This window comes from Anthonomus grandis, chromosome 16 (genome assembly GCF_022605725.1).
Source record: "Anthonomus grandis grandis chromosome 16, icAntGran1.3, whole genome shotgun sequence".
Taxonomy (NCBI): domain Eukaryota; kingdom Metazoa; phylum Arthropoda; class Insecta; order Coleoptera; family Curculionidae; genus Anthonomus; species Anthonomus grandis.
The window spans coordinates 6,010,805-6,024,253 of record NC_065561.1 but is presented as its reverse complement, the minus strand read 5'-3'; the positions used below and the strand labels follow the sequence as shown (position 1 = coordinate 6,024,253).

At 30.4% G+C, this 13,449-nt stretch overlaps 1 protein-coding gene across 3 annotated transcripts in view; it reads right to left on the bottom strand.

Moving 5' to 3' along the window:
• The window catches only part of LOC126745931 (adenylate cyclase type 5), a 652,711-nt gene that overhangs the window by 137,340 nt on the left and 501,922 nt on the right, over positions 1-13,449 (bottom strand). For all 3 annotated transcript variants that reach the window (XM_050453997.1, XM_050453996.1, XM_050453998.1), the window contains one exon: positions 12,373-12,470. In XM_050453997.1, coding sequence (XP_050309954.1) covers positions 12,373-12,470 — 98 coding nt within the window. The remainder of the gene's footprint in view (positions 1-12,372; positions 12,471-13,449) is intronic.

Here is a 13,449-nt window from a genome sequence, read left to right as displayed (position 1 = left end):
GAAAGCAAAACTTTCCCTATGGAACTATCGTAGGATATGCGACAAAACCTGGTGAATGAACCCAAAACAAATGCAGTGGTTATACAAATCTCTGTAGTTTACATAATATTCGAATATTATTTATGTACATTATCATAACAACATAAATAAATTAACCAGTGTTTATACAACAACTGGCAAAAACAAAACTTAGCAGCCTTCAAATAAGAACATAAGAACTACTTACAGACTGCACCATGTCATAAATGGCATCTTGACAACAAAGTCTGGATGGAATCAACTGAACTGGTTGAGAAGGCGTGCAATCACAGCATATTTGGTATGCCATCAGACCTAATACCAAGAAAAATACTAAACACAAGTTCATACTCGGCAACATACCCGACCGAGCGGACTGAGATCAAAAACGGTTGGAACTAGAGAAAGCCGATATCCGAGTATATTCAGACAGCTCCAAAACCAATATTGGGGTAGAAGCTGGAATATACTGTAGTAACCCAAGAACAGAAATATCTATCTGCCTTGAGAAATACTCATTAATTTTTAAAGCGAAAGCTATGGCTTTCGCTGGCAACTGACACGCTAGCCAAAAAAATAGGTCCAGCATCAGCATTAAGCATTGCCTACAATATGGCAAAATACACAATCACAAACCTGGCATAACAAAGCAAAGCGCTACTGGGAGGGATTACCAGGACACCATAAGGCTTTCATACCGGACGCAACAAGGAAGGTGCAGATACCATAAGGAAGCTTAACAGGAAGTACCTAAAGGCCCTAAAGGGAATGTATACCGGCCACTGCAGACTGCATCACCACCATCCATCGGTGATTATTCGAATGCAGACTATGCTCGGAGGAAGACGAGACTGCAGAGCAAATCCTATGTTGCAGCTGTCCGGCACAAGAGAGAATCAGGCAGGCCATCTTCGGCAATGCCTTATATCTAGGACGGAAGATATTAAGAATTCGTCTCCCAATAAAATAATTGAACTCTTAAAGAGGGTGGGCTTCATTGAGAAAGTATAAACATCTAGGAGTAAGCCGCAATAGGGTCGCAGTAGAGAGCCATTATGCAGCATTTCTGTTACGATTTAACCTATCATAAAGTACTTAAACAAAATTTTACACGACGTGATTTTGATCGTCGTGTAAAATTTGGTTTCATTTAGCTCATGTACTAGTCTAATTTTTTAGGCATGATATTTGTGTAATGTGTGAACCGTACTTTTAGGCACGATGCGGTAGTAATTTTTCGAGCAGATGTATTAGGTTCCATCTCAACACTGCAATGTCTATCACTTTATTTATCACTGGATGCTAAACTTCATTTTTTCTGTTTTGCACTAAACCTGTTTCTTGAAACTTCCTCATCAAATAGAATAAGAATGACTTCCCAAATAATTACCATTAAAAGCACGTGCTGTTCCTCTAGCAGACTTATTTTCTTGATAATTATATTTATTATATTGTTTTTGTTCGATCACAGTTAACGTCAAAAAGTCTTTGTACAATATTAACTTGTATGAATGCATTTTCTCAGTATGAAGAATGCTTTGTACAGATGTTTAATCAATTTTATGATCCAAAGTAAGCTGATTAGTGGATTTTCTTTTATCACAAGCAGAATGTTTAGATTTTTCTCCTCGGAGGGAGTAGTCCTAGGTCTTTCCATCTTGGCCGATTTTTAACAGTCATTCTGTAACGCTCAGTTCAAAATAAATAAAAAGATTACTACCATTCTCCATTACTTTGTGAGCGACTCCGTATATTTTAATTTATCACCGATATGTAGATTTTTAACTACCCTACATTTTTTATATAAGACTTTTTTGATAAACCCCGTATATTTTGAAATAATCGATCGTTCTGGTCAGCTATCTTAACCCTTTATATGCTCGGTAAAAAACTAAAGCTATATTTTGCTTAGTACCCCAATAAATGCTACACATTTTTATCGATAAATTTATTTTTCTTTCGCATTTATTACTAATATAATCAATATGCTCTCTCAAGAGGACTGACTGTCTAAAACAACTCCTAAATATTTAACGGATTTTGAAAGTGGAAAGTCAATTTTATTAAATAATATAACAAATATTGTCTTCATCCGGTTCGGTGTTTTTTCTTTCCTTTAGAGTTTCTTAGAGGCTCATTTAAACTGTATAAAACTTATTTTATTTTGTTCTTATAGTCCTGAAATAACTTTTTTCGATTTTGTATAATAATGTCGCAGTCATGATCCCATCCATCACATAGGCTTAGCTTTTGTTATAAAAGGGGGATTCTGTTTACATGATAAATCGAGCGACTCATTAAGTGTATCATATAAAAATATTACTTTTTCTTCCAAAGCTAAGAGGTTGTAAGAATTTATTTTCTAAAGAGCTTGTAAACAATTCCCAATTAGTGAATTTTAATCGCTATTTTCTAGAAGAATAAATACATTCGAGTTTGTTTTACTCTTTAAATATTATTATTTTAGGAAAATGATCATAGCCAAGTGTCTGTATGTATGTTTATCCCATAAATGCACAAGGTAGTTTTTACTATCGTTATACCTACACAGTATTAATGCTTAAACTAATTAAACAGCATCATTTCAAATAAAGAGCTTAATATCACCAATAATCCATATATATAAAAGAAATTCGTATCGGTTACACTATTTATAACTCAAGAAGGGCTGAACCGATTTGGCTGCAATATGGTTGATTAAAACCAGAAGACAGACCTAAAATACTTTTAATCCTGTCCGACCGCGTTTCCGTGAAGTCACTATAAAACGCGGTATGACAAAAACGCATCTGACATAGAATAACAAAACGCAAATGACAATTTTTGACATAATTGACATAATTTTGTCTTTGGATAAATAGAGAATTTATTAATATAAATTTTGTCAGAAATAATAATCATCATCAGTAATTTGTATTCTCTTTTAATCAACATTAACAATGCGATTGAAGTGAGCAAGAATCGTGTGGGACGAATGTACAATGGCGCAAAAACGTGCATTAAAAGCACTTAACCGAACATTAAAGATGTAGGTAATGGAATCGATATGTTTTGGAGGCGCAGTAATTTTACTATCTGAAGATTTCAGCCAAGTACGTGTACAGACGAAATAAACGCTTGCCTCAAATCATCGAATCTATGGAGTTATGCAAAGAAACCCCACCTGACAATAAAGATAAGAAACGGATTGCTTAATGATACATCTGCTGAAGATTTCTCTGAGCAATTGCTGACTATCGGTAATGGTCTGTCGACGAATCAAGCGGATTGATTTCATTTCCTTAGAATTTCTATAACTTTGTCTCATCGAAATAATAATAATAATAATAATAATAATTTTTAATTTTATTCTGATTCTGCATGTCACTGACAGTCGCTAAGTTGCCAATAAGAAGCACATTAGATTTCATGGGGTTAATCTTGAGTATATGTTTTAATGACATAAGAGACACTGCTTTTAGATCTTGGTTAATTTTATTTTCGGCATCTTTTAATTCATGGACTAAGTAAAATCGCCACATGTATATTGTAAATAAAAGAGGGGCCGGAATACTGCCTTATGGAACGCCGCATGTCACTTCAAGAGCCTCTGACATTTCACCATCAATTTTAACTTTCCGAAATCTGTCACTTAAAAATGATTTTAAAAGATTCACAGCTACCTCACTGAACCCTAGATAATGCAAAATTGATATTAGAATATGATAATCGACACAATGAAAGACCTTACTATAGTCTAGTAATATCAACGCCGTGACTTTACCCTTATCACGTTCAGCAATAATGTCATTAACTACGTCAGTCATAGATGAAGCACAACTTTAACCCATCCTAAAACCAGTGCTTAGAAAGCAAAATTAAATTACTCTCTAAAAAGTGACGCATTTGAAGTTCCAGAATTCGTTCTAGTACTTTGAAAAGGATTTGGGAATTTAGGTAAAGGCGTAATAAATGCCTCTTTCCAAATTTAAGGGAAGTATTTTTGTATTATGCACTCATTAACTAGATGGGTTAGATATTTTACAATAATGGTACAATAAAGCTGAATAAGAGAAATATTTAAATTGTCAACTTCAAAGGCCTTGGATTTCATTTTTAGTAAAATTGAACTTACTAGAGACTCTTTGACATTTTTAAAATTAAATATGTCCTCCGTAACACTGTTATTTGTGTAAAATTGTAAAAGTTCATGATAGTTTGCATTTATTGGATTATTACCGCAACTAGCGAAATACCGACTAAAGCCATTAACATTTTTCATATTATCAGGGATTTGTTGATTATTAACTGGTTTTAGTTTATTTAATTCTTGCCACTTTTCCTTAATACTAGAAACTTAAAATTTTATTTTATAGTATGCTCGCTTTTCAGCTTTTATTGCTGTAATTTGTGTAGTTACGTAGTTGCTTATAATAATCCCATTTAGATGCTAATTTGGTTTTAAATCCTTTTTAAGTCTTAAATTCTTTTAAAGCTTAATTAAAATTTTATATTATCGGTCATCCATGGAGACTATTTTCTTTTTTGTAGAAGTTTGTTTTTTAGAGGTACATGTTTATCAAAAAGCGTAATTATACAATTATTTACAAACAACATTTTTTCATCAATATTCTGAATTTCCTGTAGGTTGCCAAACAGAACTTTTTAAAGATCAGTTTGAAAGCTTAAAAGATCTATGTTTCTTAACGCTCGAAAAAAAATTGGTTAGGCTTAATTACAGAGGTAGGTTCATTATTAAATTCACAGAAAATTCCAAAATAATTTGAGAATTGACAATCAAAATCTTCCTTATTAATAATATTATTATACTTTGTAAAAAATAAATCTATGAAGGAGGGCGAGTTATAGTTATTCGGGTAGGATCATTTATTAGTTCAGTGAAATTAAAAGTATCACAAATAGATATTAACTTTCATCCATTTTAAAAAAATCTATATTAAAATCGCCCATACAAGAAATGAAATCATACCTTGCGTATACTTCAATAAGCTGTTCCTCAAAAAATGCCGAAAAGTTTTCTTTACTTCCATTTGGTGGCCTATAGATGATACTCACAATATGACACTGAGTTCCAATATATAACTTTAACCACATACTCTCCAAGAAATCCCAATTTCCAGTTAAAATAACGTCAAATTTTAAATCTTCTCGAACATACGCTATGATTTCCCCGCCTCTACCCTGCCTTCGATCATTTCGAGCAATATTGTAGTAAGGGACATTAAGGACATGATCATCAATATTTTGATTTAACCAACTCTCTATAACACCAATAAGGTGGTGATTTTTAATATAGTCAATAAACCCATTCAAATGTGCCAGCAAAGATCTTGTGTTAATACGAGATATTGTTATAGACATGTAGTTTTTAATAATTAATAGTAAAACACACCCAAATTGGAAAATAAAACAAAGAATAATACTCAATAAAAAGAAAATAATATATTATACTCAGAACTATTATGACTACCTAACACCCTTGACATAATAATGCAAAAATGCAAATCAGAATATTTAACTTAGTATCTAGTGAGACGCAAACATGAGATAAGTAGCAAAAAAGTAAAATGTTTTAGGGTGATAAAACTGTTAATTTCTAAGTTATACTAAAAGTTAATGTTAAGGGCAATATAAAAAGAAAGAAAACAATTTAAAACAGATTTTATAGATCCATTACTTTCATAAGTAGAAAACTAAAAAAAATGATTCCTCAGATTTTATAGTTTCTTTAAGTAAGTTTTGTTAGATATCATTGGAACAATGCATTCATTTAAATCCACTGACTGTGTATACTTTACAACATTTACGCTAATTTACGCACAAATTACGCCTAATCATGCTTCGAAACATAAACACATCAAGACTTTGCAACGGTACGCGTTTGGTCGATTGATGAAGAATGTGATTTACGTGACGATACTCAAAGAAAAATTCGAAGGTGAGGATGTTCATATTCCGAGAATCCCGATAATTCCACCTGATATAAGACTTCAATTTCCAATCCTTCTTGCATTCCCTATGATTATTAGGAAATCACAAGGCAATCCTTGAAATTTTGTGGTCTGAATGTGGAAAATCAATGTTTTTCACATGGTCAATTATACAGGGTGTTGTTTCAGAACTATGGGATCAAACTTCTGGGGGGTGTTCAGTGCAACAGAAGAATCCATTTGAGTATAGGAACCCATGTCCAGAAATGCGTCACTACGCCACTACGGCCTTAAAACGCGTTAAAATTTATAAAAAACATTAATTACCTAAATAGGATCTGCTGCATTTATTTTTACCTTTTGTACATGATACCATAACAACAATTGAAATTAAAATCAACATTTAAAATCAACGTGTATCAATGTCAATTCTCAATGTCGTGTTTAAAAATTTTATAGCTTACAATTTTAAACATTTATTGCTAATGGAAAACTTTACCAATCAAGAATTAGCGGATATGCATTTGGCATACGGAGCAACAAACTGCAATGCACGAGCAGCATCGCGGTTGTATCATGAACGATATCTCGAACGACAGCATACTGGATACAAAAAGTTTATTGCGGTTCATCGGCGGCCTGCTGAGACAGGCATGTTTAAGACCAAGATGCATGATACTGGTGTTGCTCGAACCGTAAGAATGGTCGAATTTGAAGAAGAGGTGCTTCAGTGAGTTGCCGATGAACCATCAAATAGCACACGTGACGTTGCTAAGAATATGAATACGAGTAACGCTTCTGTCTGGCGGGTACTACACGAGCAACAACTCCATCCTTACCACTTCCAGAAAGTTCAAGGTATGACTGCAGCCGATTATCATCCTAGAATTCAATTTTGTCAATGGCTTCTGGATCACATCATTGCACAACCAATTTTTTTACGATGCGGACTGATGAAGCTTCTCTCCTTCACAAGAGACGGTGTTTTTAATAGTAGGAATAGCCATGTTTGGGACGAAGAAAATCCTTATGCTATTTTTCCAAGAAAACATCAAAATCGTTGGCTGTCAACGTATGGGCAGGCATTGTTGATGATTATTTAATTGGGCTATACCTTCTACCGGAACGGTTAACAGGACCTATTTATCTGCGTTTCTTGAAGGAAGTTCTTCCAGAACTCCTTGAAAATGTTCCACTAAACGTTAGACAGCAAATGTGGTTTCAGCATGATGGAGCGCCGGCTTACTTTGCTGTACAAGTACGCGAGTATTTGGCTCAGCGGTTTGGGCATCGTTGGATTGCCAGAGGTGGAGCAGTTTCTTGGCCTCCTAGGTCACCCTATTTAACGTCGCTCGATTTTTTCTTGTGGGGACATGTAAAGTCTTTAGTCTACGAAACTCCAGTAGAATCAGAGCTAGACTTAATTGGACGAATAACAGCCGCATTTGAAATCATTCAAAACGATGATCAAATTTTTAGTGTAGTCCGCCGAAATCATGTGCGGCATTTAAATCGGTGTATTAAGGTTGGAGGAAGACATTTTGAACAATTGTTGTGATGGTATCATATACAAAAGGTAAAAATAAATGCATCAGATCCTATTTAGGTAATTTATTTTAATATTTTTTCTAAATTTAAACGTGTCTTAGGGCCGTAGTGGCGTAGTGACAGATTTCCGGACATGGGTTCCGATACTGAAATGGATTCTACTATTGCACTGAACAACCCCTAGCAGATTGATCCCATAGTTCTGAAACACCCTGTATATCGTATGTTCACGGATCGGCAGACCATCTGCATTGATTCTCCTTACGCCTGATGATAACAAAACAAAAAATATCGTATATCACAAGGTGGTAAAGAGTGTAACCTATTAAAGAATCATTGAAATAGTTGATTATTAAAAAAATTAACTTAATAAAATTAAAAATCTGCTTATTTGTTATAGGTAGGGGAGAAGGTTGCTTTAATTCCCCATAAACACCACACTCCATAAGTTAAAAGTAATCCATTCTAAATATTTTTAGCGAGAAGAAAGAATCTTGGTTTATGCATCAAAAGGAATTATATAATAATGAAATAATTTACTACGTACATTTTTTAATGGCGTTTGTAACCAATTTAACGTTAATTTTTAACGTTAACGTTAATTTAACGACAGGGGATAAAAAAATATTATGTTAGAAAATATAAGTTTTTCTAAGTGTGAAAATTGTCTGCTTGTGATAAAAATTAAATAAATTAACTCTTATTTATTCATGTAAAAATTATTTATGCAAAAAATGTTAAAAATTACCAGTTTCTACATTAATGCAAGTATCTGTCCTGCGACACAGTGAATAGCCAAAATATTCAAATTTTTAAATGTGCCATTTCCATTTCACCAGAAATTTTCTTGGTACACAAGTACGAAATGGCTTTTATGAAAGGCTAACTAATTATTAAGCCAAAGAAAGAGGACTGTTTGAGCCTGTTATTTAAAAAAATAATTTATGTAAATTTTTTTTTAAAAGTTTAAATTTTATTTTTGTATAGGGTTTAAATTCTTGTACATTTTTTAGAGTGAATAATTTATTTTTATTAGAATAACACTTTCATTTTCCTTATGCAATATATGAAATAATTAACATTTTAAGATTACTATTCTATGAGGGTTGTACACTGATTTATGTAGAGCCTGCATCAGAAAAACATTTTAGAAATCCCTGAATTTTTGCGTAATATATTTTTATTGCAATTAATACAGTTACTCCATCAAAGCCAGACGCTTACTAACGTTGTATTGCGTTAAAAATGCAAATGCGTATAAGCGTTGTAAAATATTGAAAAACAATGACGTAGCAGGCGACTAGTGGAGTGTACGAAATGCATGCATACGCGTTGCCATATGTCGTCTTTGAGCACCTCCCGATGCGTAAATATCGATTCTCCAATATGTATATTGCCTACTATTTGGGTAGCCATACATTTTTAAAGTAACACCGCGATATCTTTTGACTGCTGCACAAAGGATTAAATATTTAAAAACGAAATAATTATTTTTATTCAAGGAATTCCTGACTCTTTTTGGCGTCTTAAGGAAACACCTTATATACCACTAGATACGAATCCCGAGAACACTCTACTTACAATAATTATATTTCTTTTTCAGGAAAAAAAAGAATGAGGTTTGGTATACCTTTGTTAAGTAAATGCTAATTTCTTAACGTATTTTACTAATTTCTGTCACTTTCGGTTTAACAGAAAATTACCTACTACCTTGTTTTTCTCATGGGATAACCTGTATATTTGTATAGAAAAGAATGTTCTAAAAAATTGTACCGTCCTTGATTCATCACGTAAATACAATAACATTGTAAATTTTGAAATAGAATGCTGTGCAAAAGTTAAATATGTTAAAATTGCTTCCAGTAAGCCTGGAAAAATAATTTTTATTGTGTTTTGTTTTTTTATGTACTCTAGACGAAATAAGTAAACAGGTGATTTTCTAACATTATTCATTTTTTTAGATATAGATTTTTTCCCGAATTCTATAAGCATTTAACTATACAATATACAAACTATGCATATAAAAACTGAATGAATTAACAGGTTATATTATTATGACTTAATTTTTTTAATAACTAATTATTTGTTTCTATTTTATTTTTAAATCAGATAATAAAAGAAATAACTGCAATTTAGTTTAAAACATGTGTTAGATGTCACCTGATTTATTTATTTTCTTTTGGTGAAGTTAGTTGTCGAAGGAAAAAAGTAACAGCGAAAATTAAAAAAAGAAGAAATATTTTAAACGCCAAAAACACATGTTAACTTATTTTAAAAATTCGTGAGAAATAGGTAAAAAATAATAAAATTTATTTTTTCAGGGGTGCTTGATCCAATTTTAACATTTTTAACGTATTACACACCACTCTATTTCAAAATGAAAAAAATATGTTTTTTTTGTTTCAAAATATGATAAGTGAGATGGATATATGTAAAAAAAAACTTGGTATTCCATTGGAAATTGTAAGAAAACAAATAAATACGTCAAAAAATAAACAATCGTGGAACATGCATACATAACAAATTTTGTTTGTTTTACTCAAGAGTGTCAGAGTGTTTCCATTATCCTTAGTATATCCCACTATATGACATAAATATATTATTCAATATAACCCAGCAGCTGAAAATACATTCCTGCGATCTTTTTTGCCTGCTTTAAAGATTATTTTTGTGTACTTACAGTCGCTGATTTATTATTATAAGATCATGGAGATACCGACTTGTTAACGGCTTTCCAGTATATGCCATTGTTATTGATCCGAAATGGATGAAACAGGATATAGAATTTTTCTGAACATTGGGTTATTATGATAACAGACCGTTAATAAATCCAAATTTATCCATGATCAAATGGATAAAATGGATAAAATTTTTATGTCTATTTGGATTTTTTTTCTTATTTATTTTGCTTATACTTTTTATGAAAAATTAGGCTATAGGCTACAAAAAAAAAGTAAGAAATATCACTTGCAACATTTTTTAAAACTTTTATATTGTATACAGGGTGTTTCATTAGAAACTCCCACGCTATTGTTTTTTTTTTCATTTGGTATACTTACTTATAGTAGCCTACCTGAAGCTTAGGACTACCACAATTAAAAAAATGAGGTCAGGCTTTGGGAAGATTTTCAAGGTTAAATAATACCCTGAAAACTTATCCTGTATATGTGAAATTTTAACATTTTCTTTTGTTAACGCAAGGTACTAAACTTTTTACTCAAGTATAGAAGTATACAATTCAAGAAGCATGCATATTTGAGCAATCGAAAAATCAAGAGGTAAATGAGAACCACATATTATTAAAAATAAATTTTCTATTAACGTATGTTATGAACTCTAAGCTTGTTCAGCCTTATATTTTTTTCAAATAGACTAACTGGCGAAATTAATTTTTATTAAAAATTTCACGATTCCCAAAAATTACAAACATGCAATTTGATGTCGGTATAAATATTGCAGTTATATATTTTTGATATGATGATTGATCCTCTATATTTTAGACGAACTGTAATGACTTCTTTAAAGATAATTTTTTTTAAATGTGCATAGGCAGATGCAGTCCTAATCAATGACCTTCTCGGTAGTGTGATTTTAACCCTGTTAACTGTTACCTTTGGGGACATCTAAAATCCAAACTTTTATAATATATATTCAAGCTTTATGTCAGAAGCACCTTTTTCACCGAATAAAGAATGCTTATAAAATTTTAAAATAAACTAGAGGTTCTTCTAAAATTGTTTTGAGAACAAGAAAATGCATAGGCCAAAAGAGAAAACATTTTTAGAAGTAGTGATTTTTTTTACGCTTCTCGCCAGTATTAAAATAAATGTAAATAGTTCGTATGATTTTAAATTTAATTATTAGTTTCTCTTGTTTTATCTCTTCTATTTTTTTAAGTTGCATAATTTTTTTTTAATAATAAGTCGTTAATAACTCAAGTGCATATTTTTCTTTTCAAAATATTTTGAAATATGATCGTAAATTTGAAGTCGGTATTTTTTATCTTAGCAAAAGCCAATTTTGGAAGTTATTAGTATTCCATTTAAAAAAAAATGACCGATGACATCATATCTTTTTTTTTGTTTCACCCTGTATAAAAAAATTTATGTGAAATAATGCGCAACTTAAAATAAAAATCGATGGGTCCGAGCGTTTTCTCAAAAAATCAGGTCTCTAATTTTTATCGAATTTATGCAAAACTTTAGGCGGTCACTGTATATACATTACTTATGAAAATTCTAAGACTATATTTAAATTATCAGAAGAAACATATGTAGATAGTTAATAGTTATATTAATAAAAATTTATTACTATATTTTGAAAAATTATAAATAGGTAGATAAAAATAATAAAACGTATATATATATATATATATATATATATATATATATATATATATATATATATGTATATATATATATATATATATATATATATATATGTATATATATATATATATATATATATATATATGTCATATGTCATATGTCATATGCCATCATATATAATTATGTCAATGTTTACAAATATTTCCATTTAAATAGGCTGCTAAAAATTAAATTTTGTTAGGTTATTATATATTTTATTGTTATATATATATATATATATATATATATATATATATATATATATATAACCTAACATTATTAATAATAACCTATATAATAACCTAACAAAATTTAATTTTTAGCAGCCTATTTAAATGGAAATATTTGTAAACATTGACATAATTGCACTCATCTCGAGGATTAAAATGAGCATTAGTATAAAAATTGCATTTGCTCCAAATGCTAAATTAAAGATAAAACCTTTCGAAATTACATATATCTAAGCCGAATTAATTTAAAATATTGAATTTAACGTATATTAAGCTTACCTTTTAAAAATAGCAATTTGTACTAAGATAATAGCAGCAAAGCACACTGTTGAACAGATAAAATAAAGGGTCAGCATCCGGTCTCGTTCTAAAGCATACTAAAATAAATAAAAATATTTGTTAATCTTTTTGGAATATTGAAAAAAAAAATGTTATTTAATATTTGCACAAAAATCTAGCAAGTAATACTAAATTAGATATTAGGAGCTAAATTGGGTAACTTCTCACGGATATGAAGGACACACATTTTAATGTTAAATAAGACTGAGACTTGCATGTTTTGAAAAAAACCGTTAGCAGTTAATGCTGAAGGTTTATTAAAAATTTTAATATAATAAATATCATATGATGATATATAATAAATATCATAATTTAATATAATGGTTACCGCACTTATTAAGCTAATATTTGTTTACAATTGTTCTAAAATAATAGGGCAAATATTGTAAGATCATAGTGAAAACAATTAAAACTTATCTTGGGATTTATGTGATAAATGCCTATAGTTATAGTTACTTTCTGATATAGTTACTTTCTTTCTGTGAAGTTGACAAAAATATATGTTTAGTTATTTTAAGTTTTCATCTAGAGCACACAAAATGCAAAGCACACAAAACATGATTAAAATTATTTTCCATGGTTACTTGATGCAAACTTCATATTTTTAACTTATTTATAGCAATCTATTTTAAAATTATAAATTTTAAATTTTATTTGACGTATAACAAAAAAAAATATGTGTAATGATACGCATTTACTAATACACTAAATGTCATTTGTTTTGCTTACAATGGAAATAAGTTATTAGGTATTCCCTTTATCCTAGTCCACCCGTTACATTGTAATATCTGTATAATTGTATATTAAATATTCAAATTAAGTAGCTGTATTATCCCAAACAAAGTTATTGACAAAGCCTTTTTAAATATAATTCTGTAAAATTTAGAACTAATAGATTTTAAAAAGCAAAATAGAGTTACAATATTTTTTTTTCAAATCACACATACATATTTGGTAATCAGGACAAAACATCAAAGAGCTCGTCTAAATGTATAATATGCCTTAGTAACCCACAAT